The sequence below is a fragment of the Xyrauchen texanus genome, chromosome 18 (genome assembly GCF_025860055.1).
Source record: "Xyrauchen texanus isolate HMW12.3.18 chromosome 18, RBS_HiC_50CHRs, whole genome shotgun sequence".
Classification (NCBI taxonomy): Eukaryota; Metazoa; Chordata; class Actinopteri; order Cypriniformes; family Catostomidae; genus Xyrauchen; species Xyrauchen texanus.
The window spans coordinates 377,611-404,453 of record NC_068293.1 but is presented as its reverse complement, the minus strand read 5'-3'; the positions used below and the strand labels follow the sequence as shown (position 1 = coordinate 404,453).

Here is a 26,843-nt window from a genome sequence, read left to right as displayed (position 1 = left end):
TAGTTTAAAAACACTTTAAAACATTTTCCACATACCTTTATTGTACACAAATATAGCATACTAATTGAACAAAATGCATTAATATATAGACAATGTACATTTTAACAGAGCCTACTCACAACCAATTCATATCCCTGTTTTATTAGGCCACAATCTTTATCAATACAGCTTTATTCTCCAATTGCCGTGTCTTTTTGCAAACACATCCACAAAATCATCAAGATTTATGGCCCTTGCCCTTCTTGACTCTATACTTAACACCCCCAAATTGCTCAATCGTTCGTCACTCATTGTACAGAAAAACTGCGCTCACATGCCGCAGTGCTCACAAGTAATGCAAGAGCAATTTTGCAAAGTTTAAATATCTCATGGAAAATCTCCCTATACGGCTCAAGGAAGACTGTGAGGTCTACTAAATTGGATGGCACTTCCTCACCGCTGGTTTGCTTCCTTTCAAGAACTCGTTTAAGTTGAGGAATTTCATATTCTAGATCCTCAGTGCTACAGTTGTATTGTGAGGCAAATGGAAACAATACATTTTTCTCACAAAACGTGGGACTTCCAGGATTCAAGGCCTGTATCCCTTCCATTATGACACAATTCTCTTTAGAAAACCTTCTCTTAATCTCAGAGAGAAGTACATCAACAATTGGAATGAAGGAGCCTGTCCTAAATGATTCCTTATCTGTGCTGACCTGTCTCTGAGCTGTTGGTGTGGAAATGTAATACCCTTCAAGCCTAAAGCTTGGTGTGACCTGACATCCTGAATATACAACACTGACACTGCATTGCTCAGCTAGAGTCATTGTGTTGTCCCAAATTTCATTGAAGACCGAGTCCTCTCGATATCCATTCAATGTGTCAACAAGCGAATCAACAAGGGTAACAGCTATGCCCAAATTCAGCTGTGAGGACTGTAAAATGTCAGACAGATGCTTGATCTCACCAAAAATGTTGGTGAGTGTAATAAGGAGGCAAATGAACTTGAGATCTATTTGTGCTAAAAGACCTCTTGCTTCAACAGCTCTGTCAGCATTTGTGTCTTCAGAGATTTGTTTGAGTAGATGTATGATAGCTGGCAGTCTATCCTTTAATGTTTTGCATGCATTATGCCTACATGCCCACCGTGTCTCTATCAACCTTTGTAATTCTCTTGTCACCCCCTGATACATGTCTTTCTGCACCTCTATCCACCTTTGGTGGAGGGTGATAGGTGATAGGATCCTGACATAAAAACATACAGTTTCTGCAACAGAGAAAAGAAACAGCTGGTTTCAGGAACACACTTAAAAGCAGTGTGCATTACAGAAGGCTAATGGGGCCTCAGATTTAATGTGTGCCTGCACACCTGTGTTTTTGCCGCTCATGACGGAGGCCCCATCATATGCTTGCCCCATGCTTTTAATATGGAACTAGGCAAAGCTAGACAGACTTTCTTCTCGAATATTATAAACAGCAACTTAAACAACACACGCACTCTTTTTGCGACTGTAGAGAGACTGACAAACCCCCCAAGCCAGATTCCCAGTGAAATGCTCTCAGACAGCAAGTGCAGTGAGTTTGCTTCTTTCTTCTCTGAAAAAATCAATAATATCAGAAAGGTGATCAGCACATCCTTGAGTTGTGCTGGGGTCAGACAAATCAAACCACAACCTGAGAAAGTAGTTACTATGTCTGATTTCAAAGAAATTGATGGCAAAATTTGGGAAGAAACCATACAGCACCTTAAAACATCAACCATCAATCTTTTTTCAAAAGTGTGTTCAACTGCTTAGAAGCAGATCTCCTAGAAGTTATAAACTTCTCACTTCTCTCTGGGAGTTTTCCAAACTCCCTGACAACTGCAGTTGTCAAGCCCCTCTTGAAAAAGAGTAATCTGGATAAGACCATATTAAGCAACTATAGACCGATCTCAAATCTTCCTTTCATACGCAAGATCATTGGAAAAGGTTGTCTTCAATCAGCTGAACAAATTCTTGAACTCAAATGGATACTTTGACAATTTTCAATCTGGTTTCCGATCGCATCACAGCACAGAGACAGCGCTCATAAAGATAATAAACGATATTCGCTTAAATACTGATACAGGCAAATTATCAGTACTGGTACTACTCGACCTCAGTGCTGCATTTGACACTGTCAATCACAACATACTTCTTGACAGGCTGGAAAACTGGTTGGGGCTTTCTGGGATGGTCCTAAAATGGTTCAGGTCATACTTAGAAGGGAGAGGTTATTATGTGAGTATAGGAGACCATATGTCTGAGTGGACGTCCATGACATGCGGAGTCCCTCAAGGCTCAATTCTTGCGCCACTCCTGTTCAACCTGTATATGCTCCCAATGAGCCAAATAATGAGAAAGAACCAAATTGCTTACCACAGCTATGCAGACGACACACACATCTACTTAGCCCTATCACCTAACGATTACAGCCCCATTGACTCCCTGTGCCAATGCATTGATGAATTAAACAGTTGGATGTGCCAAAACTTTCTTCAGTTAAACAAAGACAAAACTGAAGTAATTGGAAACAAAAATGAAAGTTCTCAAGGTGAATGCATACATTGACGCTAGGGGTCAAACAACTAAAAATCAAGTCAGGAACCTTGGTGTGTCTCTAGAGTCAGATCTTAGTTTCAGTAGTCATGTCAAAGCAATAACTAAATCAGCATACTATCATCTGAAAAATATTGCAAGAATTTGATGCTTTGTTTCCAGTCAAGATCTAGAGAAACTTGTGCATGCTTTCATCACCAGCAGGATGGATTATTGTAATGGACTCCTCACTGGCCTTCCCAAAAAGACCATAAGACAGTTGCAGCTCATACAGAACGCTGCTGCCAGGATTCTGAGCAGAACCAGAAAACATGAACATATCACACCAGTCCTCAGGTCTTTACACTGGCTCCCAGTTACATTTAGGATTGATTTTAAAGTATTATTACTGGTATATAAATCACTCAATGGGCTAGGACCTCAATATATTGCAGATATGCTCACTGAATATAAACCCAACAGGTCACTTAGATCATTAGGATCACATCAGCTAGAAATACCAAGGGTTCACTCTAAGCAAGGAGAGTCTGCTTTTAGCTATTATGCCAGCCGCAGCTGGAACCAGCTTCCAGAAGAGATCAGATGTGCTCCTACAGTAGTCACATTCAAATCCAGACTCAAAACACATCTGTTTAGCTGTGCATTTACTGAATGAGCACTGTGCCACTGTGTGTCCGACTGTTTGTACTGTATTTTGTTTTATTTTATATTCAATTATTCTTATTTTTTTTTTAATTCTTATTTTAATCTCTTCTATGTAAAGCACTTTTAATTACCATTGTGTATGAAATGTGCTATATAAATAAACTTGCCTTGCCTTGCCTTGCCTTGCCTTACTAAATTGTTTCTGTAGTCAAGGCCATACTTCTGCATTATCTGTATGATTTTCTGAGAAAGTGCTGCAGCGTCCAGGCGTTCCACAGCTTCAAATGAAAGAAAACTTTCTAATATAGAACCATTATAATAATATCTTATTACAAAGGACATCTGCGCCTTCTTATTGATGTCTTTGGTGTCATCAACCTTAATGCTGAAGGCCTCACTTTGAGTAACTTCACTAATTATTGAGGTTCGCACCATTTCAGCCAGACAATCAATCATTTCATTTTGTGTTCTGTGGCCAAGGTGTGTTGCATTTCTTTGACTAGTCATTTTCTTCTTGACTATGTTATCATGCTTAGCAAGTAACTCCATAATAGAGAGAAAATTCCCTTTGTTCTCACCCTCTGTTTCATTATTTGCTCTCTGAGCTATATTTTGCGTTGCTGTGAGAAGCAGGGTTTCCGCAATTGTTTTAATGTACTCTCTATTTTCCTTTACTAGTTTTTCATATTCTGCGGTTAAAGAGGCAGAGAGAGAACATTTGCTTTCTGCCAATTTTTCATAGTCTTTCCAGGCTAACATAGCATTGGTATGCGATTCTGATTTTGCATGGCTAGCCAATCCTCCATCGCTAAAGGTTGCTTTCTTCCAGTGCCTGAATCCTTCAGATGTAAATGCTGAATCACGTGAATAAGGGAGACTGAAGTGCCGGCAGGCATAGCAGAAGGCAGCATCTTTACTTTGAGAATATTCCAGCCATTTATGGGTACTGTACCACTCTTTCATGAAGCCCCGTCTTCTATCTCTTATGAGGGTCCGAGGGAAAACCTTCAGAAGTGGCTGTCTGGGTCTCTCGGCTCTTGACTGGGATACATCTATGATAAATCAAGAAAAGAACACAAAGCTTGATTTTAAATGAACTACTACAACAACTACTATTAATAACAACTGTAATATAATAATAGCCCCTCTCCACAGTAATTATTAATAGCATTTGAAATTTATGTCTGTAGACATTTCCATTTAGACTCTTCCAGCTCTACTACTAGCCTAAATAATATCAGAATATGAATATCATGACTCGTAATTCAATGTAAATAATACAACTTTAAATTTTTTTTTATATTTGTTGAAATGCCATTTTTGATACTGATGTCTATGAAATTGCTTTTTTAAAACATTAATGATAGACATTCAACATTACAGTATAATTGAAAGCTATATCAATTTCAACATTTATTATGCTATGGAAAATAACAACTTTTAATTTAAGTGAACTGAAAACAATCTTCACATAACCCATTAGAATAAATGTTGTTTACCTGTGGCCTTCCTGTCTGTCTAACAGATAGGAAATATATAGAAATTGAATAAAGTTATCAAACATTCTGCCCTGCATAAATAAATCTAGATTAATTCTTATTAAAGCTACAATTTTCTGATATTTTGTTCTTTTATTAACATTAATAACAGACATCACAGCAACTGGTTTATTAGGATACTGTGACTTTAAGATCTGCCGCTGCCTAACATGGCATCTCATTTTCTCACAACTCTTTACGTTCATTTAAGACGTTATTTAACTCGATTAAGACCGCTCTTATGAGAATACTCCACAAAACCGACATTTTGACATAATTATGTGTGTTATTGTTCGTTCAAGTGCGAAAGAGAACTCGATTCTGGTGTTGTGTGTGTGTGTGTGTGTGTGTGTGTGTGTGTGTGTGTGTGTGTCACATCAGGACATAGCATCCATTTCATTAACAAGGATAACCTAAACAGTCTTGTCTATTTAACTTCACCTGCTGGCCCAGGACCCATCACTGATTCTACCTGCTCACTGGCTTGCTGCTCTGCCTCACTTTGGACATTATCTTCAAGTGTGTTCTCACACCTGCCTTCTTCCTCAGACCTACACTCCCCTGTGCTACATTTCTTTTTTAAAAAAATTGAGATGCTTGTCGATTTTCTTTTCATCCTCTGCAAATTGATAAAGCACAGTGTGACTAGTCATAGCTAGTAAACTAACTTTGCAGTTAATCTGCGCTAGCGTTAATTTCAGCTAATGTTAATTCAACACTGTAAAAACTTTACTGAGGAAAAGTTAACTTAGAACAAACATTCACGTCTTCACTATAAGCCACATACCCCTTGCCGTTTGTCGTCTCTCCTAAAAGTGCAGATGCTCTCCTGTGGTCCTGCTTCTTGCGCTGACTGAGCAGTCAACGACGGGAATGGAGAGGGGGAGGGCGCCAATCAATCTAAAATCTTTTTTGTTGCTGCAGCGGGTGTTTTATTTTATTTTATTTCACTTCACGAACTATTGTGAATTTACATTATGTATTCAAATTAAAAGTACCCACTGCAAAAATCATACCAGAGGTGGCCACAGGGTGGCCAGAGTGTATACACCCCTTGGGGGCGCCCCTGGTGTCAGAGGGCAGATTACGTAAATTATTTTACATGTTTTCAACTTAGAAGTAGGAATATATATGTTAACTGTATGTCCTAACGAATGCTGCAATAAAACATAAGTTGTGATGTGTTTGTGGAGGGTTTTATTGTTGCATAATAGGTCAATTAGCAGATAATCGTGAAATCGTGTTTTTTATCAGACAATAATCCATCAAAAATTCACATCGTGACATCCCTAGACTCAACCAAAGTGTCTGATGCATGAGTACATTAGGGATGGGCAATTGTACTCGAGTACTCGAACGTGACAGCGACGATCGATCATAAAAACAATGATTGTGACTTTAATAAAATACAGATTTTTCATTTTTTCTGATTGGTTATAGCAGAATTTTGGGCGGCACCTTGAGCTCTGATTGGTTAGCGTTGCCAGAGCATGCAATCCAAAGTTCAGACCGAAGAACAGAGAGAAACATGGCTTTAAAGTTGCATAGTGATGTCTGGCTTCAATTCCATAAAATAGATGAAATACAATTCAATGCAAGATGTGCAGCGCCAAACGGTCACACAAATGTACCACAAGTAGGCTACAATGCGTCATCATCTAGTATTTGTACATAAAATGTCTTGCGATACCAGAGAGGCAACTCAGACGAGCATCGCATCTTTTACCGTCAGACAGAAACATTGGATCCAACACACAAACATCTGAAGTTTCTTGAGAGAGAGAGAGAGAGAGAGAGAGAGTGAGTGAGTGAGTGAGTGAGTGAGTGAGTGAGTGAGTGAGTGAGTGAGTAAAGGAGTATGAGGTGCCCCTAGGGACATTATTCAGAATTACCATGCACATACATGTACTTTTCCTCTCACATACACATATGAAACCAAATTCATTCACATACTATAGTGAAATGCTCACACACATACAAGTGAAATGCTTTTACAAACACAACTGAAACGCTCTCATACATACAACTGAAAATATTACGCTCACACACACAACTGAAATGCTCACACACACGCAACTGAAATGCTCTCACACACGCAACTGAAATGCTCTCACACACGCAACTGAAATGCGCTCTCACACACGCAACTGAAATGCGCTCTCACACACACAACTGAAATGCTCTCACACACGCAACTGAAATGCTCTCACACACACAACTGAAATGCTCTCACACACACAACTGAAATGCTCTCACACACGCAACTGAAATGCGCTCTCACACACACAACTGAAATGCGCTCTCACACACACAACTGAAATGCTCTCACACACGCAACTGAAATGCTCTCACACACACAACTGAAATGCTCTCACACACACAACTGAAATGCGCTCTCACACACGCAACTGAAATGCGCTCTCACACACACAACTGAAATGCTCTCACACACACAACTGAAATGCTCTCACACACACAACTGAAATGCTCTCACACACGCAACTGAAACGCTCTCACACACTCAACTGAAACGCTCTCACACACGCAACTGAAACGCTCACACACACACAACTGAAACGCTCTCACACACGCAACTGAAACGCTCACACACACGCAACTGAAATGCTCACACACACACAACTGAAATGCTCACACACACGCAACTGAAATGCTCTCACACACGCAACTGAAACGCTCTCACACACACAACTGAAACGCTCTCACACACACAACTGAAACGCTCTCACACACACAACTGAAATGCTCTCACACACACAACTGAAACGCTCTCACACACACAACTGAAATGCTCTCACACACGCAACTGAAACGCTCTCACACACACAACTGAAACGCTCTCACACACACAACTGAAATGCTCTCACACACACAACTGAAACGCTCTCACACACACAACTGAAATGCTCTCACACACGCAACTGAAACGCTCTCACACACACAACTGAAACGCTCTCACACACACAACTGAAACGCTCTCACACACACAACTGAAACGCTCTCACACACACAACTGAAACGCTCTCACACACACAACTGAAACGCTCTCACACACACAACTGAAACGCTCTCACACACACAACTGAAACGCACTCACACACACACAACTGAAATGCTCACACACGGTCAGGGTATATTCTGGCAAACCGTTTGCCAATCACGTCTAGCAATCGGCAAAGCAAAAATGTGGCACACGCCATTTACCAACAAGCGATGGGTAACTCGCAAAGCACGATGTTTCTTCCCGTTTTCCCAGCACGATACCATAGAGCGGCATAAAGAGGGGTGAGAAGTAAGAGGTGGGGCACCAGATGAAACATTTCAAAGTTAAAGTTCACGCAAACAGGTATTAATAGACAAGTTTTAGTCAATAAATATTGATTGTTTATAGCTAAATCCAGTGTTAAAGTAGAACACAAACAATCTGCTGGCTATATTTGGAACATTATAAATCCAAAAAGCTCTGATAAACTATATGATATTTCCATATCTATAAGTAAACCGCGTAATTTAAATGCAGTGGGTGCACTTCTAACTCGACTTAGTCGGTACCATGAGTTTATCAGCATATGAAAACGTTATAAAGAGCATGTATGAAGATGGACACACAGATATGGAAATATCATATAGTTTATCAGAGCTTGGTATGCAGAGGGGGAATTCAGAGCGAAATTTAAATTACGCGGTTTACTTTATGAACTGCACTAACGTTACATATTTCCGGTAAAATCTCATTCGGATTTATTTAAACACACACATTAACATACTTCAGAAAGGGCCTTGGGATCCCAGACAAATCAAAGTTTGGTCTGCTCATGCGATCCCAGTGATACCAGCCTTTGCAACTGACACATTCAATCAAATATTCAACTTAAAAATATATAGCCTAATAAAATGACATTTACAACAAACCTGTATTATTAAAACTATATCAACTGTAATGTTCAAAACAAAGTGAAAAATAAAAGTGTCTCCTTTATCTGGTTTACAGGGATATTTAGGCGCAAGTCATCTTGTTTGGAAAATAATCAAGGTTATACATTAGGCTATATGTTTATCACTCATGGCCCATTAAGATAATACAAATATTTAAAGTAGCCTACATTGTTTTCATGCTTGTGTGCAATTTAAGAAATATAGGCTAACACAATAAATGCAATACCCAGATTAGGAGTGCTTCTGCAAAATTCTAAAAACTCATCATCTTCTCTGTTATTTTGACAGCTCCAGGTAATCGCAGCGCCGGGTGAAGCTACTTAAGCCCCCTGAACGAATACGTGGAAGTGACCGTACACTTTGGATTTATAATGTTCCAAATATAGCCAGCAGATTGTTTGTGTTCTACTTTAACACTGGATTTAGCTATAAACAATCAATATTTATTGACTAAAACTTGTCTATTAATACCTGTTTGCGTGAACTTTAACTTTGAAATGTTTTAACTGGTGCCCCACCTCTTACTTCTCACCCCTCTTTATGCCGCTCTATGGTATCGTGCTGGGAAAACGGGAAGAAACATCGTGCTTTGCGAGTTACCCATCGCTTGTTGGTAAATGGCGTGTGCCACATTTTTGCTTTGCCGATTGCTAGACGTGATTGGCAAACGGTTTGCCAGAATATACCCTGACCACACACACACAACTGAAATGCTCACACACACACAACTGAAATGCTCTCACACACACAACTGAAATGCTCTCACACACGCAACTGAAATGCTCTCACACACACAACTGAAATGCTCTCACACACACAACTGAAATGCTCTCACACACACAACTGAAATGCTCTCACACACACAACTGAAATGCTCTCATACATACAACTAAAATGATTACACTCTCACACACACACAACTGAAAAGCATTTCAGTATGTTGTATGCAAGCATTTCACTTGTGTGTGTGAGAGCATTTCAGTTGTGTGTGTGAGAGCATTTCAGTTGTGTGTGAGAGCGTTTCAGTTGTGTGTGTGAGAGCATTTCAGTTGTGTGTGTGAGAGCATTTCAGTTGTGTGTGTGAGAGCATTTCAGCTGTGTGTGTGAGAGCGTTTCAGTTGTGTGTGTGAGAGCATTTCAGTTGTGTGTGTGAGAGCATTTCAGTTGTGTGTGTGAGAGCATTTCAGTTGTGTGTGTGAGAGCATTTCAGTATGTTGTATGAGAGCATTTCAGTTGAAACGGAAGCACATTTCAGTTGAAACGGAAGGTGGTTAAAGTACCCACTCCACTCCAGTTGGTGGCAGTAGTGTATGGCGTTTAATTTTGGACAAAACAGCGCAAGCGCAAAAACACAGCGCGCAAGTGAATTTCAACAGTGTGAGCACCATGACACAGCTCGCACGTAAAATTTAAACCTGCAGAACTTGCAAATCACAAACTCGAGCACAAAAATATGATTGTGCACACAAATTAACAAGTCCCACACACGCGCGAGTTCTTTTCTGCACACGCACGAGTTCTTTTCCTATGGGAAGCCAAACAAAGCAAAAGTGGGACGAGACAGCGGGGTTTACAGAGCTCGCGCCGCGCTGACATGTCATCTGCGCGGTTCAATGGTCCGAGCCACGCGGCCAGTTCGTCAGCGCAGCGCGGACGTGTTTCCTAGCGACACCCAATGGGCAGCGGCGCGAACAATCCTCAACAGCGCTGCGCTGACCAATTTAAACAGCGCAGCGCAAACCATACATGCAAATAAATGTACAATAAAGAAACCCTCCTTCCTTACAAAAATTGGTTCTCTGCTGAAGTTTAGCAGTTTTTCCCTACAGAAGACAAAGAAGAAGAAAGACAAGATGAAAATGCATACATTTCTTATGTTTATTATCTTTAATAGTGTTAGTAAAGAGTAGTGTTGTGATATATATATATATATATATATATATATATATATATATATATATATATATATATATATATATATATCTGTATAATGTTTTAGAATGACCTTAGCAGAAGGTTGGCGTGCTCCTCAAGACGACTACGATATTGAAAGTCATTGAAGTTTCTGCTTTGTACAGCTCTTTCCGTAGCCTCTATACATATGTGCAGTTCTTCAAAGTAGGGTATCGACGCACAACACTACTCTTTACTAACACTATTAAAGATAATAAACATAAGAAATGTATGCATTTTCATGTTGTCTTTCTTCTTCTTTGTCTTCTGTAGGGAAAAACTGCTAAATTTCAGCAGAGAACCAATTTTTTGTAAGGAAGGAGGGGTTTCTTTATTGTACATTTATTTGCATGTATGGTTTGCGCTGCGCTGTTTAAATTGGTCAGCGCAGCGCTGTTGAGGATTGTTCGCGCCGCGCTGCCCATTGGGTGTCGCTAGGAAACACGTCCGCGCTGCGCTGATCGAACTGGCCGCGCGCTCGGACCATTGAACCGCGCAGATGACATGTCGATGCGGCGCGAGCTCTGTAAACCCCCGCTGTCTCGCCCCACTTTTGCTTTGTTTGGCTTCCCATAGGAAAAGAACTCGTGCGTGTGCAGAAAAGAACTCGCGCGTGTGTGGGACTTGTTAATTTGTGTGCACAATCATATTTTTGTGCTCGAGTTTGTGATTTGCAAGTTCTGCAGGTTTAAATTTTACCTGCGAAGCTGTGTCATGGTGCTCACACTGTTGAAATTCACTTGCGCGCTGTGTTTTTGCGCTTGCGCTGTTTTGTCCAAAATTAAACGCCATACACTACTGCCACCAACTGGAGTGGAGTGGGTACTTTAACCACCTTCGCTTCAACTGAAATGTAAGCTTCTGTCTTCAACATCTGAAATGCTCTCATACAACATACTGAAATGCTTTCATACAACATACTGAAATGCTTTTCAGTTGTGTGTGTGAGAGTGTAATCATTTTAGTTGTATGTATGAGAGCATTTCACTTGTGTGTGAGAGCGCGTTTCAGTTGTGTGTGTGAGCGCATTTCAGTTGTGTGTGTGAGAGCGCGTTTCAGTTGTGTGTGTGAGAGCGTTTCAGTTGTGTGTGTGAGAGCGCATTTCAGTTGTGTGTGTGAGAGCGCGTTTCAGTTGTGTGTGTGAGAGCATTTCAGTTGTGTGTGTGAGAGCATTTCAGTTGCGTGTGTGTGAGCATTTCAGTTGTGTGTGAGCGTAATATTTTCAGTTGTATGTATGAGAGCGTTTCAGTTGTGTTTGTAAAAGCATTTCACTTGTATGTGTGTGAGCATTTCACTATAGTATGTGAATGAATTTGGTTTCATATGTGTATGTGAGAGGAAAAGTACATGTATGTGCATGGTAATTCTGAATAATGTCCCTAGGGGCACCTCATAAAGGAGCATCTGAAACAGCTTTACAAGACTGTTACAAATTCTGTCACACCCATACAAAGTGACTCTCAGCCTGATCAAGCAGCAATTACGGCGCACGACACACTTTTTGGTGACACCGAAATCTAAAGTTACTTCAGTGAGCCATGAATCTCGGTCAGGGTATATTCTGGCAAACCGTTTGCCAATCACGTCTAGCAATCGGCAAAGCAAAATGTGGCACACGCCATTTACCAGCAAGCGATGGGTAACTCGCAAAGCACGATGTTCCTTCCCGTTTTCCCAGCACGATACATAGAACGGCATAAAGTAAGAGGGGTGAGAAGTAAGAGGCGGGGCACCAGATGAAACAGTTCAAAGTTAAAGTTCACGCAAACAGGTATTAATAGACGAGTTTTAGTCAATAAATATTGATTGTTTATAGCTGAATTACTAGAACGCAATTATATGTGGAACATTACAGGATATTAATCCAATAAATAAAGAATACAACGATGGCATGAATCAAATCAACAGTAGGTGAAATTCTTGTGTGCAGTTCCGAGCAACATAGCAGTCATGACAGTGACGAGACATATACCAATTACAGTAAACAACATACTTACACAAAACAATAATTATATACAATACACACAATATAGAATACACATACAATAGGCCCTACAATGAAATGAAATGAAAACAATGAAAACCCCATTATTATGTAATATCTTAATAAAATAGGCCTATCGGATTTCTAATATCTTAAAGTTCATGCTGATACATTTGAGAACCACCTGAAATGTCTACCACATGATGAAATATTGATGATGGTGTGGTGTGGACATTCACACTGCAAAGAAAATCATCTACACCCGATCGCCACAGTGCATTTGCTGCGCGTCCCCATTAACTGCTCAACTGCGGTTGTCTGTTTACCACCAGTAGCCTAATAACTTTATTATACATGCATTTATAAGCAAAAAATAAAATAAAATGCAAGACGCTTATTTGACTGTCAATATAGTTTTAATAACTATGATTTGTTTAATCCACATTGTGTCCGTGCTTTTCTGGTCCATGTAGACTATAGCCTACTGAAAGTTATCAGACATAAAGTTATACAAAAATCACATATTTTTAATAAAGTTTTTGTCTTTTCCTCACTCAAAGTTGTCCTTAAATCCATAGAAGATTCATACGTAGAAGCTTTAAAACTACGAAACATTTGCAGTACACATTATGGTAGGCATGCAGTGCGTATGATTCCTGGTGCAGAATGTAGTAAACTATTGTCCATGTAAAATGACATATAAAAATACATTCTAAAAGTTCTTTAAATCTGATAAATAAGCTAATATACATTTACAAACATATGCAAACGTAACTATAGTAAATGTCTAGGTCAAAATACATATAATTATTTAAGAATGCTGTATGGTCATAATAAACAAAGGTACAGGTGAAACTCGAAAAATTAGAATATCGTGCAAACGTTCATGTATTTCAGTAATTCAAATTAAAAGGTGAACGTAATATATTTAGTATATATAACTGTATACATATGCATGATTATTCTTTTCAGAGGGACGACATTTCAGTATTTAAAATCCTTTTTTTTTTTAAATTAATTTCATGTAATATTAAAATTTTCTGAGATTTTGAATTTGTGGTTTTCATAAGCTGTAAGCCATAATCATCAAAATTATAACTTTTGCACGATATTCAAATTTTTCCAGTTTCTCCTGTATATTATCTGTGTCTTTATCTGGTGTACAGGGATATTAATTGGCGCAAGACATCTTGTTTGGAAAATAATCAAGGTTATTGTTTTTTATTTATTTATTTTATTTTTATTATCAACAAAGTTTGTACAAACACTTGTGTATACATCATTGACATACAACATAGATATAACAAAGACTTTCACACTAGGGGGCTATTGCTAATTTATATGAAGATATTAAAGCAATTACAAATTTTCAATGTTTTAATTGCTTTTTGCTTCATAGAATATCGGAGTGAATCAATATAAACTCAATTTCTTTCTTGAATGAAGTAAAATAAGGTTTTTTACAGGAGAATTTACATTTATGAACATAAAATTTTGCCATTAAAAGAATAAAATTAATTATATAAATCTGACAATGCTTGATTCTACTGTTCTCCCAAATACCAAATAAAATATGTTTCCAAAACAACACAAATTGGTCATCAATGTTTCTTGTGATAAAATCACAGACATTTTGCCAAACTAGTCTTACAACTGGGCAATGCCAAAATAAATGAACCACAGTTTCAGGGCAACTGTCACAAAAGCTACAATTAACATCAATATCAATTTTAAATTTTATAAAGTAATGTTTTACAGGGTATATTCTATGTATCAATTTGAATGATACCTCCTTAACTTTGTTTGTAATTAAATATTGATTAGGTATAAGCCAAACCTTTTTCCACACAATATCTTCTGTAAAACGATTCCAATATGAGTAAATATAAGGCAAAGACACATCATTTCTTTGAAATAACTCTCTTATAGATCTGTTCTTCACGTTAAGGGAAAAACAGATATTACCTACATAAGTACTTACTATAGTAGGTGGGAACAATTGTTGAGTATTAATTCTTTTTTGATGTTTGAACAGCATACAGATTTCAGGAGAAATTGCTCCAAAAACTTTTGCATATTCCCCTGGTGTTACAGGAATCTTATAATCTTATAACGTTTGCCAGAATATACCCTGACCAATCTCCGTAAACCAGGATCACTTTCTGTGGTGGAAGGTAAAAGAGAAGCATTGTACTTTACTGTTCCTGCGACATCTGTTCCAGCGGAGCACGTTTTTTCCACCGCTGGCCTAATTGTGAATAGAGTCCGCACACGCCTCTCACCTGTGCAGGTAGACCGACTCCTCTTTTTGAACAAAGATATTTAGGATGTAGCCTATGTTTAAGTTTCATCAGTCGTAGTAAGGATGTTTTTGTTTTGAGTTTTAGAAATCATCCTGTCTTTTATTTAGCAGTCATTTTAAACTTGTTAAACCTTTTTTCTGTAGCTTTGAAAATAAAAACTAAGCTGTTGGTTTTTGTTGTTGTTTCAAAAGCACAGTTGAAATACGCTGCTAAAGTAATATTGAAGTCAACTTTTAATAAAAAAATTACAGTTGAATAAAGTAGCCTATGTTCATTTTTAAATCACATCTGATAATAAAAACACAGAGACAAGTAATATTAAATAAATTAGAAGCATATACGTATGTAAATGAATTGGCTCTATTTTTACTTACAATAACGAACACAGAATTAAGGTTTAGTATTACAGAAATAGCCTATATTCGGAGAGACGATGAAAATCTAAATCTTGTGGTGAAAATATCATAATTCATCAATAATCATCATGTGTTGTTCAATAAATTATGTCATCATTTTAGCCAATCTATAGGCGATGTCAGCAATCACTTGATACAGTAGATGAAAACACTGTAATGTACAACCCTTACCGTGGTTGAGAGGGCTCACTGTAATGCATGGCCTCTTGTGGCTTAATGCTTTTTTAAAGATATTCTGACATGAGAAGAAATGTTTCCATGGATACCACTTCATGCTGTGTACTTTTAATGTTATATATTCCAGTAACCCAACAATACATTTGGATTATTTGGATTCACTTATGAGTGATATATTTCTAGTCTTTTTTCATTGTTTCTGGACATTATCTATCTTGATATGTTTTCTTCAATCTCTGCCAGTCAAATACTCATGGTGACACTGTGTGTGTTTGTGTGTGTGTGTTTATTTAGCTGAGATTGGTGATTTTGAAGAGACAACATGTAGACAACATCTGCTCAACACCAACTACATTCCTGATCAGATGGCCCTGATGGACAAAATCATGGAGTTCCACCATAAACATGTGTGAGTTTTGCAGGCAAAACACACAAATGCACATACACACAGACTGTACTTCATGTGTGTTAAAGAGGCAGTTCACCAAAATTGAAAATGCTAAATCATCATTTACTCTCCCTCATGTTGTTCCAAACCAATGTGGGGGTGCATTTTTACTGATGGGATTGCCATCCTCTTGATTAAGCACATTTCATTTACACTTGACCTCATAAGTGTTTTTGACTGCCAAACACACATAATCCCACCTTTAATTTGCATGCCTTATCAGGCAGAGAATTTAAAAGATGTGATTTATTATTTAATTCCAAGTAACTTAGCTTGTTGTAGGTAAGATGTTTCCATATGCGTCAGCTACACTCATTGTTAGTGTTTAGCTTCAGTTTTGTCTGCCATCTGCATAAAATGAATCAAGAAAATGATAAAGAACAATACAAATAAAATCAAGTTACATATCTCCTACAATGTGCATCCATTTCTAAATATGGTATTATTTATTGCACGATGGGAGCCCTTTGCGAATTCTCGGTAGCAGCTGTTATGTTTCACGTGTTCCCCATGCTGACATAGCTCTAGGAGGACATTTCACATGTGTAGCTTGAATAGCCTGATCCATTTTCACTTGAACAAGTTTCAGATGGAATGCAACTTGGGTGATTGGATTTATATCCGTCTCCCAAATGTCTTGGAGGGCATTTACACGATCAAATAGTTATCCGTTCAGTAAAAGATCAGTAAAAAAAAATGTTAGCCTCAGTTGGCATTCACTTTCATTACATTTTGCAAACGTTATAGCTTTTATTATATGTTCCTAATACTTGTAGACCAACAATATCTATGTGGGATACTGGTTCCATAGATGTCTTTTCGCTTAAGTCAGTGAGATTTTCGCTGGATGGGAAAAACATTCAAAAGTAATCAAACCCAATTCTGTCTGACTTTTCATCCCCTGTGGGAATTGGACCATCAGACTGTATTGCTTTGATTTAATGTCTTATTGTGAACAAGTCTTGAATATTTGAGTATAAATGTAAGAAACTTTCTGCCAGGAGCACTGAAGTTCAGCTTCTCCCAACAGTTCATGTTACAAACAACACAAGTGGTCAAAGCAGTTGCTTTCTGAATGCTGTGTTGGTGGATCTGTGAAGTGCAGACGCACTGACCCCTCAGCTAAATAGACCAGCTTGGACTAGAACGTTTTTCAAAGCTGGTCCAGGCTGGTTTTTTAAGGATATTGCTGGTGGTACTGGTCTAGCTGGTGGAGCAGTATAGCCATACTGTTCACCTGGAAAACTGATCTGTTAAGCATGGTCTTCCTTTTGAAGCTGGTTACACTACTTAGCCAGCATCCAAAAATTCAAATCAATCATTTACTCACTTATGTCATTTCAAACCCGCACGACTGCATTCTTTCTGTGGAATGAGCTGCACTTTTCCATGCAATGAAAGTGGATGGGGTCTGGGGCTGTTGAGCTCTGAAATGACAAAAAAGCGCCAGTGGCATAAAAGTAGTCCGTATGATTCGTGCACTATATTCCATGTCCTCTGAATCAATACAACAGCATTTTGTGAAGAAAAGGCTGTAATTGAAAACATTACTCATAGGCCTTTCGGATTAATGTGTTCATTTAGTGTGATTAATACTTTTAAAAATAACATGCCTCCTGACCTGGATTTTTTCTACCATCTGAGAAATGAATGCTTGAAGTATATATAACTTCACCTTTACCGAGCCGCATCAGCAGGGGACAGTCAACGTGCCTCAACAAACCTCACAAGCAGTGGAGCAACAGAATGAGAGCCATTCACACAGGATGTGTTCTTGAAAGCTGGACAGAATGCAGAGATGTCTTGACGTGATTTTAAGTTACTTTTGAAACTACTTTGAGCTTGACACAGTGTCCTAAAAATGCTGCGTTTATGCAGTGAATATCAGTTAGACACTCCATAAGCATTGCTCTGTCACATATGTACATAGACTTGAAAAACAAGTCCTGTGAGAACTGGACTCATTGACCAGTTCATTTTCTAAATGGATTGCAAACAATGTATTGACTTCTAAAGCAACTTTTTGTATCATCTAATCAATGCTTGACCCGTCTGCCACAACAATGCAATATATTTGAATCTCAATATCTTAAATCAAATATGGATTATAATATAATATTTCTATTTTATTGAATTATACCGTATTTTGGGGCCTTTCTCAGCAGATTCTGTTATGCGCAAAATTTGATTCATTAGTTTGCATGTCATATAATTCCTTCGGTAAAAATTAAATTTGACTGAACATCTTCATGACTATTTTACTTGTCAAATCTCATTCGTGCTCGCAAATCCATTTAAATATGCCACAACAATACTCGTTTGTCATAATGTCAAACATATTTGGTTCTTGTATGTCTTGTCATTGATGACGCACCTCGATGCGCCATATTCTAATGAAAAAAGTCTCGGAACATTCTGCAGTACATATATATTCTTTTGTATTCCACAGTAGAAATGAAGTCAGACAAGTTTATAATGACGTGAGGGTCAGTAAATTAACAGATTTTCATTTTGGGGTAAACGTTCGCTTGATTTCCCAAGTACAGTTACAGAGAATAGGTATGTTTAAGGTTTAGGGTTAGCACAAGACAGCAAAAACATCAGACCGTGTTATAAAGAGTGTGTTTGTGTGTTTCAGTGGGCAGACTCCAGCAGAGTCAGACAACCGATTGCTGGAGGTGTCGTGCAAGTTGGAGATGTACGGCATCCGACTCCACCCGGCTAAAGACAGAGAGGGAACAAGACTTAGTCTGGCTGCAGCACACAGTGGCGTCCTTGTGTTTCAGGTACATGTAAACCCATACTCGCACAATCATAAACCAATAAAAGAGGCTTTACATGACATGAGTTGTGTTTCACTCAGGGACACACAAGGATCAACCACTTGAACTGGTCAAAAGTACGCAAGCTGAGTTTCAAGAGAAGGAAGTTCCTTATAAAACTGAGAGCAGACCCTAGCGTGAGTCTTATTTCTGTTTGTACATGGGTTTGTTTGCACTATAGCTTCATATTACTGTTTAAAAAATGTTTGTTATATTAGACCTGGTTTACAGCTCTTATTCACATATGGCTCAGGTGATCCAATCAAAAGTAGACCGCGTTAAATAAAACAATCAAGGGTCAAGGGAAAACAAGACCAAAATACACCAAGAAAAATATTTTTTGCACCGTAGGGCTACACGCCAGTCTGGCTTGTCTGAACACCTGTGATTGAATCATTGAAGACGGATGGGCCAGTGGTTCTGTCATTTATAATGTGGCGTCTCTCTCTGTCTTGTCCTGCAGCAGAATGTTAATCAAGATACTCTGGAGTTCTTGATGGCAAGTCGCGACTGCTGTAAAGTGTTCTGGAAGATCTGTGTGGAGTATCATGCCTTCTTCAGGTTGTTTGAAGAGCCCAGACCCAAACCCAAACCAGTGCTGTTCAGCAGGGGCTCTTCATTCAGGTTCAGGTACTATTCCGGCTGAAAAATCTCTTTGAGCTTCATTTGTCTATGGATATTTTTGTACAGAGTAATTTGTTGCTGTTAATGTTTGCATTTATTCATTTTTTCCCTGCGGTCCTCTTACAGTGTTCCTCATCATTTCTTGCCCCAAAACAGTTGTAATTTAGTTTTTAACCCTTAGAAATAAACAGGCCATTTTCACAACTCTATCTTCAAGACTTCTATGCAAACACCCCATAACATAAAAAAAGGTGGAACAATGTTTATTTTCGGCTTGCAGGTCTGCTGTTGGGTTGCAGTCTTTCAGTCTGTGCTGAAATATGCAACAGATACTATCTAGAACAGACTGAAATGAATTGAAGAAAAATAAAGTTCAAATAAACTTATGCTACATTTTCTTAATGTTGCCGAATTAAGTTGTTGAAATATGTAAGGCTATAAAACGTTTTTGTAGCTTAGAGTGAATAAATGTTTTTAGACTGGCAAGGACATTATGAGTTCTTTAATTTACAGTATGTTTACAGTGTACATTGAAAATTCCATTTTTCCATAATATGACCCCTTAGCAGAATGGCAATTTTGTACATTGTTTTGTTTTTGAAAACATGTTGTCTATCCAGTTGCACTAATAACAACCTCATCCCCCTCTTCTCTGCAGTGGCCGGACACAGAAGCAGGTGATAGATTATGTGAAGGAAAATGAGTTTAAAAAACTGCCATTTGATAGGTGAGTCTGATCTGCTCTTGCAGTCACGAATTCAACCCTACTGGGTACAAACTCAAAAGACTGTCCGATTTATGGAGTGTGTGTTTGTTGTTCTCTCTTTCAGGAAATATAGTAGAGTGCAGTTCAACAGTAGCCTGTCATCTCTACATTCTGCACTCCATCAGCAAGTCAGTGTCACCACATATACATACAATATTTCAAGTCATTCCAAACTTAACACCATGTTTTAAGTACCGTAATTTCCGTACTATAAGCCGCAACTTTTTCCCCATGCTTTAAACCTTGCGGCTTAAACAACGACGCGGCTAATATTTGGATCTTTCCCGCTTTCAAATTTGATAAAAAAAAACAAAAAAAAAAAACATTCTGTGACGTGCTCAGTTTTTTGGCGGCATGACGCTTTCATTAGACCAATGAAATTGCCGAACGGTGAAGGTCAAACAAATTTTTTGTTTACTGTTTAGATTAAATCGAGCACGCTCAAACTTCCCATCATTCTGATTACGGTAGTCATTTTGTCACCCTCAAGACACGGAGAAATGCATATGATGCAGCTTTCAAGTTGAAGGCGATTGATCTGGCTGTTGGAAAAGGAAATAGAGCTGCTGCACGGGAGACGTTGGAAACAGCAGCGTGAGGAATTGACTCGGTGCAAAAAGACAACTAAAGCTGAGGCTATTCAACTCCGACACCGAAGGAGATGACTTCAGTGGTTTCAGTGCACAGGAGGAAGATAGTGACCAATGACTTTCATGCTAGGCTACTGTTTACTGCTAATTTTTTATTTTTTGTTACAAGCCGTGTGTGGCAGCGGGGGCGTGGTCAAGCGCCCGTCCGGGAGAGAAAAGCGGTAAGGGCGCTTACCCCTGAGCTAATGTCTAACACTGGTGTCTGATTTCAGTAAGCGTGGGGAGAGCGGCATAAAAAGGCAGCAGAGAGAGTGTGAGAGAGTGAGTGAGTGACAGACAGACACACGTCAGTCTAGTGTTGGCGCATAGAAGACCAAGAATTGAGAAACTTTATAAAATGTATTGTAAACATTGCTGTGGCCATTAAAAGCCTTACCTGGAACGTCAAGTGCCCTGCTTCACGTGTCCTTCTTGGGAAAACTGTCACACTGGCACCAGTGTGACAGTTTTCAGCACTTGATGTAAGCGCCCTTACCGCTTTTCTCTCCCGGACGGGCGCTTGACCATGCCCCCGCTGCCACACCATGTTTCGTTAAAGCCTGTGTAAAGTTCATTTGTTTCAATGTACCGGTAGGCACCTGCGGCTTATAGACATGTGCGGCTTATTTATGTTCAAAATAATAATTTTTTTTTATTCAGTGGGTGCGGCTTATATTCAGGTGCGCTCAATAGTCCGGAAATTACGGTAATGTTCAGGTTCTATGCTAGTTAAAGCTAAAGTGTGTAATTTCTGCCACACTAGCATCACCAAACAGAACTGCTTTTTTTTTTTTATTTTATTTTATTGCAGAAATAAACAGTTTTCAAACAGATTTACGTAACGCCCTTTGTCTCCCATTGCTCAAAAAAACTGATATTCCAACCCCAAACTCGCGCCATTATTTGAGCTGAAGTTGCTGTGTTTGGCAGAACAAATAGTATTATTTTGACATTATGAGTTAAATCATAAAAAGTATTTTAAACTGGAATTTTTTGTAAGTTCTTTAAAAAGTACAAACTTCACATTTCGTAACTAACATTTTAGCTTTAAAAAGAATCCCCTCAGGGTCAAAATGATATGCTACAAACTCTCATGTTTACATACTGATGAATGGACTTGAATGTTTGTGTCTCCATCTCTCAGGCTGGGAAGCAGAGCAGGGAGGGCTTATTTTTTGTGAGCTCAGACGATTCTTCTGTTTTAAGAGCATATGGAAACTCCTCCCCCTCGACCCAGCGCAACGGATGCAGTGACCAAATGCACCCTGTTCAAGAGGATGGTAGAAGTCTGGCAGCTAAACATCAGCCCATCGATCAAGCAGGTCTGGCGTCCCATGCAGCTAAAGGCAGCTGCTCATCCATCCCGTATATTGACTGCAGTGATGCAGAGTTTAATGAACACGAGGTCAGAAGTCATGTCAGCAGATCACACTCACATACACGTGACGGCAACTCCGACAGCGCTGACAGTCACGGCGCAAGTTTTGGTTTACACCGCCCACATCGGCACGACAGATACTTGGGCAAATTCAGGCAGAAAGAGTCTCTGTCTCTTTCCCCAGTAAGCCAAGCTGAAAGCCCCACCCACAGCTATACCAGCCCCTCCTCTCCAAATCAAGTCGGTAGCATTTTTGAATCGTCATTTTTTGGAGGCAGGGCTCCTCTACGTGGGTTGCTATATAATAGTCTGTTGGATGAGTTGACCGCAAAAAGCTCCATAAACCAACACACAGGCACCAGGAGCCAGACCTCTAGCCCCGCCCCCTCCTCAATTCACAGGACCAGCTCACTAATCCATGCCCAGTATAATGGACACACTGGGCAGCGCTTTAGTTCAAAAGCAGGACTTAGAGAGGAAAGGGGTGGAGTTTTTAGTAGCTGTTCTCCGATCATGAATCGCTCTGCAAACAAGTTGCAAAATAGCCAGTTAGAAACAAACGTACGGATCTCAAGTCAGCCCGACCTTCCCGTTCTCTCGCGTGCTGAGCGAATGGCGATGCTGGAGCGTCGAATGCTAGCCAATGGGCTCACGCCTCCAGGCAATGCCAATCTCAAGCCAAGCTCTCCGCCCTGTCGCTTCGGCGCCGTGCAGATGATTGACGGCTCCACTAGTAGCGGCACAGACACTAGCGACTCTGAGGAGGTGGAGTCTTCTGGCTCCTGCAGCAAATCGCTAGGGTTTGAAAATTCAGCCGCCCGTAGCTCATCACCCCTTCCCCGAAACAAGTTCTCATTCGACAGCCTGGAGCTAGATGAGCTTGATGATGAAGGAGGGTGTATGAACATCAGTGATGAGGAAGGCATGCAAGTGTTTAGCTGCTAGTATCCTTTAGTGTGAAATCGTCATTGCGATGTGTTGCCAGAGACTAAGAAACTAGGCTTAGACTAAGATTAAGGTTTCTTCTCTCATGACCTGAGACTGCCTTAGCTGTGTGACAGGGAAGATATTCATCCCTTTCTTGAGGCAAAACTCTCTACAAGTCCTTTAAGTGATTGTATCCCGCCTCTGAATTGAGCAGGAGGGAAGTTTGTGGTGCCAAGTTCTGCACAGAGCCTAAATCCACACAGTTCTGATGTCGGTATCATCTGGAACGCTCCGCATTAATATGTTTTCATTTGAAAATACATCAATTTTGCTACGTTTGCAGCTTTCATACACACTAGAAGGCAATTTTCCTCCATCAAAAACTGAGCAATTTGAAATGTTCTCCATTACTGCATACTATGGCAAATTATGATGTTAGAGGTTTCTAACATAGTGTGGACGTGGTTTTAGGGTGATGATTTCACTCTCTGGAGTTATTCTGCCTTTAGGTCCTCTTTGAAAGTTCTGACTTGAGTTCTGAAGTTGTAATTATGATGAATGTTGAAGTTATTTTGGTCAGAATAATACAGAGGCATTATTGGGCATTGTCATATTTCTCTGGCTGTGAATTAGGTGTGTAATTGATGTTTGATCTATTTTATTTTATCCAGCCTGATCTCAGAAAAGTCAACTGAATGTGGCGACATTCTTGCAAAATGATATTTTGTGTTGTGTTACACATATCACGGCAGTTCAGAGTCAAAAAGAACAAGCTTGTAAATGCAGTTGGTTATGTAATGCAAACGTTGAAATATATATCGCCTTAAGCTGGCACCACACTAGCAAACTCCAAACAGCATAATTTTGGCTGAGGGTCTCACATTTGCCGATTGTTCTGCTAAGATCTTGATCTGTTCAGTCAGGGGTATGACACACTTGCCAATACAAAATGGTGGAGGGGTGACTCACTGTAACTCTCTCTCTCTCTCTCTCTCTCTCTCTCTCTCTCTGATTCCCTGTCATGTGGAGGTCACCCAAAAAACAACAGGAGTACCGCATGAGCATAAACAATTGTAAAGAGTGATTTAGCTAGCTTAATTTTTTCCGAAACAGGGTCTAAAATAGTTACAATGTCGCATTTTCTTAATAGTTCGGTTCACTTTCCCAAGGTAATGTTTCAAAGCCGACTAAAACTGTAAAATTTCTCTGTCATTATTTGCTTTGCATTATTTCTGCATTGAAAAGCACCTGTCCGACCGATTATTTTGGTGCGGTTCCATGTGCTGTGGATATGCATTCATATACAGGTGAAACTCGAAAAATTAGAATATCGTGCAAAAGTTCATTAATTTCAGTAATTCAACTTAAAAGGTGAAACTAATATATTATATAGACTCATTACAAGCAAAGTAAGATATTTCAAGCCTTTATTTGATATAATTTTGATGATTATGGCTTACAGCTTATGAAAACCCCAAATTCAGAATCTCAGAAAATTAGAATATTGTGAAAAGGTTCAGTATTGTAGGCTCAAAGTGTCACACTCTAATCAGCTAAACACCTGCAAAGGGTTCCTGAGCCTTTAAATGGTCTCTCAGTCTGGTTCAGTTGAATTCACAATCATGGGGAAGACTGCTGACCTGACAGTTGTGCAGAAAACCATCATTGACACCCTCCACAAGGAGGGAAAGCCTCAAAAGGTAATTGCAAAAGAAGTTGGATGTTCTCAAAGTGCTGTATCAAAGCACATTAATAGAAAGTTAAGTGGAAGGGAAAAGTGTGGAAGAAAAAGGTGCACAAGCAGCAGGGATGACCGTAGCCTGGAGAGGATTGTCAGGAAAAGGCCATTCAAATGTGTGGGGAGCTTCACAAGGAGTGGACTGAGGCTGGAGTTACTGCATCAAGAGCCACCACACACAGACGGGTCCTGGACATGGGCTTCAAATGTCGTATTCCTCTTGTCAAGCCGCTCCTGAACAACAAACAACGTCAGAAGCGTCTTACCTGGGCTAAAGAAAAAAAGAACTGGTCTGTTGCTCAGTGGTCCAAAGTTCTTTTTTCTGATGAGAGCAAATTTTGCATCTCATTTGGAAACCAAGGTCCCAGAGTCTGGAGGAAAAATGGAGAGGCACACAATCCAAGATGCTTGAAGTCCAGTGTGAAGTTTCCACAGTCTGTGTTGGTTTGAGGAGCCATGTCATCGGCTGGTGTTGGTCCACTGTGCTTTATTAAGTCCAGAGTCAACGCAGCCGTCTACCGGGACATTTTAGAGCACTTCATGCTTCCTTCAGCAGACAAGCTTTATGGAGATGCTGACTTCATTTTCCAGCAGGACTTGGCACCTGCCCACACTGCCAAAAGTACCAAAACCTGGTTCAGTGACCATGGTATTACTGTGCTTGATTGGCCAGCAAACTCTCCTGACCTGAACCCCATAGAGAATCTATGGGGCATTGCCAAGAGTAAGATGAGAGACATGAGACCAAACAATGCAGAAGAGCTGAAGGCCGCTATTGAAGCATCTTGGTCTTCCATAACACCTCAGCAGTGCCACAGGCTGATAGCATCCATGCCACGCCGCATTGAGGCAGTAATTAATGTAAAAGGGGCCCAAACCAAGTACTGAGTACATATGCATGATTATACTCAGAGGGCCGACATTTCTGTATTTAAAATCGTTTTGTTTTATTGATTTCATGTAATATTCTAATTTTCTGAGATTCTGAATTTGGGGTTTTCATAAGCTGTAAGTCATAATCATCAAAATTATATCAAATAAAGGCTTGAAATATCTTACTTTGCTTGTAATGAGTCTATATAATATATTAGTTTCACCTTTTAAGTTGAATTACTGAAATTAATGAACTTTTGCACGATATTCTAATTTTTCGAGTTTCACCTGTATCAACCAAGGGAGAAAACACACCAGTAGCCAGGTGTGATTCATGGAGTAACCTAACCTTGTGAAATTGTGTGATTTTGTATTTATTCCCTCGAGGCTTGCTGTAGAACGCGTGTGTCCATATGCAACTTTCAGTGTGGAAAGAAGATACATTCAATAAAAACAGACAAACTTTCTGATGTCATTTTAGTGTAGAAAAAAAGGCAGATGCTTGGGATTACAATCAGTGTTTGTGATGAGATGCAGCTGAGAGCGATTAAAAGCTTCACATCAACTTGATGTCTTGTCAGTTCTGCAGTAAAAGCAGAAGCTTATAGGTCACTTCACGAACACAAGACCCCACCTCACTTATGTGATTGTCCAGTTTTTGAAGCCATTTACTCAGCACGGCTTTTCACACTTGAAATTGTTAACCTCGGGTTATTCTGGTAAATTTATAGTATGGTCAAATGATATTCTGTTTCATGTTTCACACTGTTCATACATTACCCATGCTTAATAATTAATCCTGGGTAGTCTGTACATTTGTAAACCACTGATTTGTGGTCTCGATAACAATGAGACCGCTTTAACCAGATATGATCCTGGTTAATAAAGGTTATAATGATTGGACAAATACAGCTCACGACAGAAACGCAACCTGTCAATGGAGCTACTCTGCTTTTCTATGGAAATGTCTCCAAGCAATTCAGCTTTATTTGGCTTTCATCTTCTGAAATATGCCACGAAAATATGGAAAATTGTTGTTTTTGTGTTTGCCAGCACACTTCTACACTTTACCGGTTTCCCTCAGACGGAGAACGTAAATGTTTCAGTGAC

The 26,843-nt window shown here is 39.4% G+C and overlaps 1 protein-coding gene across 1 annotated transcript in view; it reads left to right on the top strand.

Annotated features, from left to right (window-relative positions):
- Positions 1-26,843, top strand: part of LOC127658604 (FERM, ARHGEF and pleckstrin domain-containing protein 1) — a 102,136-nt gene that overhangs the window by 33,092 nt on the left and 42,201 nt on the right. Inside the window, 7 exon segments of the mRNA XM_052147979.1 lie at positions 15,823-15,937; positions 18,615-18,762; positions 18,840-18,935; positions 19,262-19,428; positions 20,081-20,149; positions 20,253-20,316; positions 21,962-23,139. Coding sequence (XP_052003939.1) covers positions 15,823-15,937; positions 18,615-18,762; positions 18,840-18,935; positions 19,262-19,428; positions 20,081-20,149; positions 20,253-20,316; positions 21,962-23,139 — 1,837 coding nt within the window.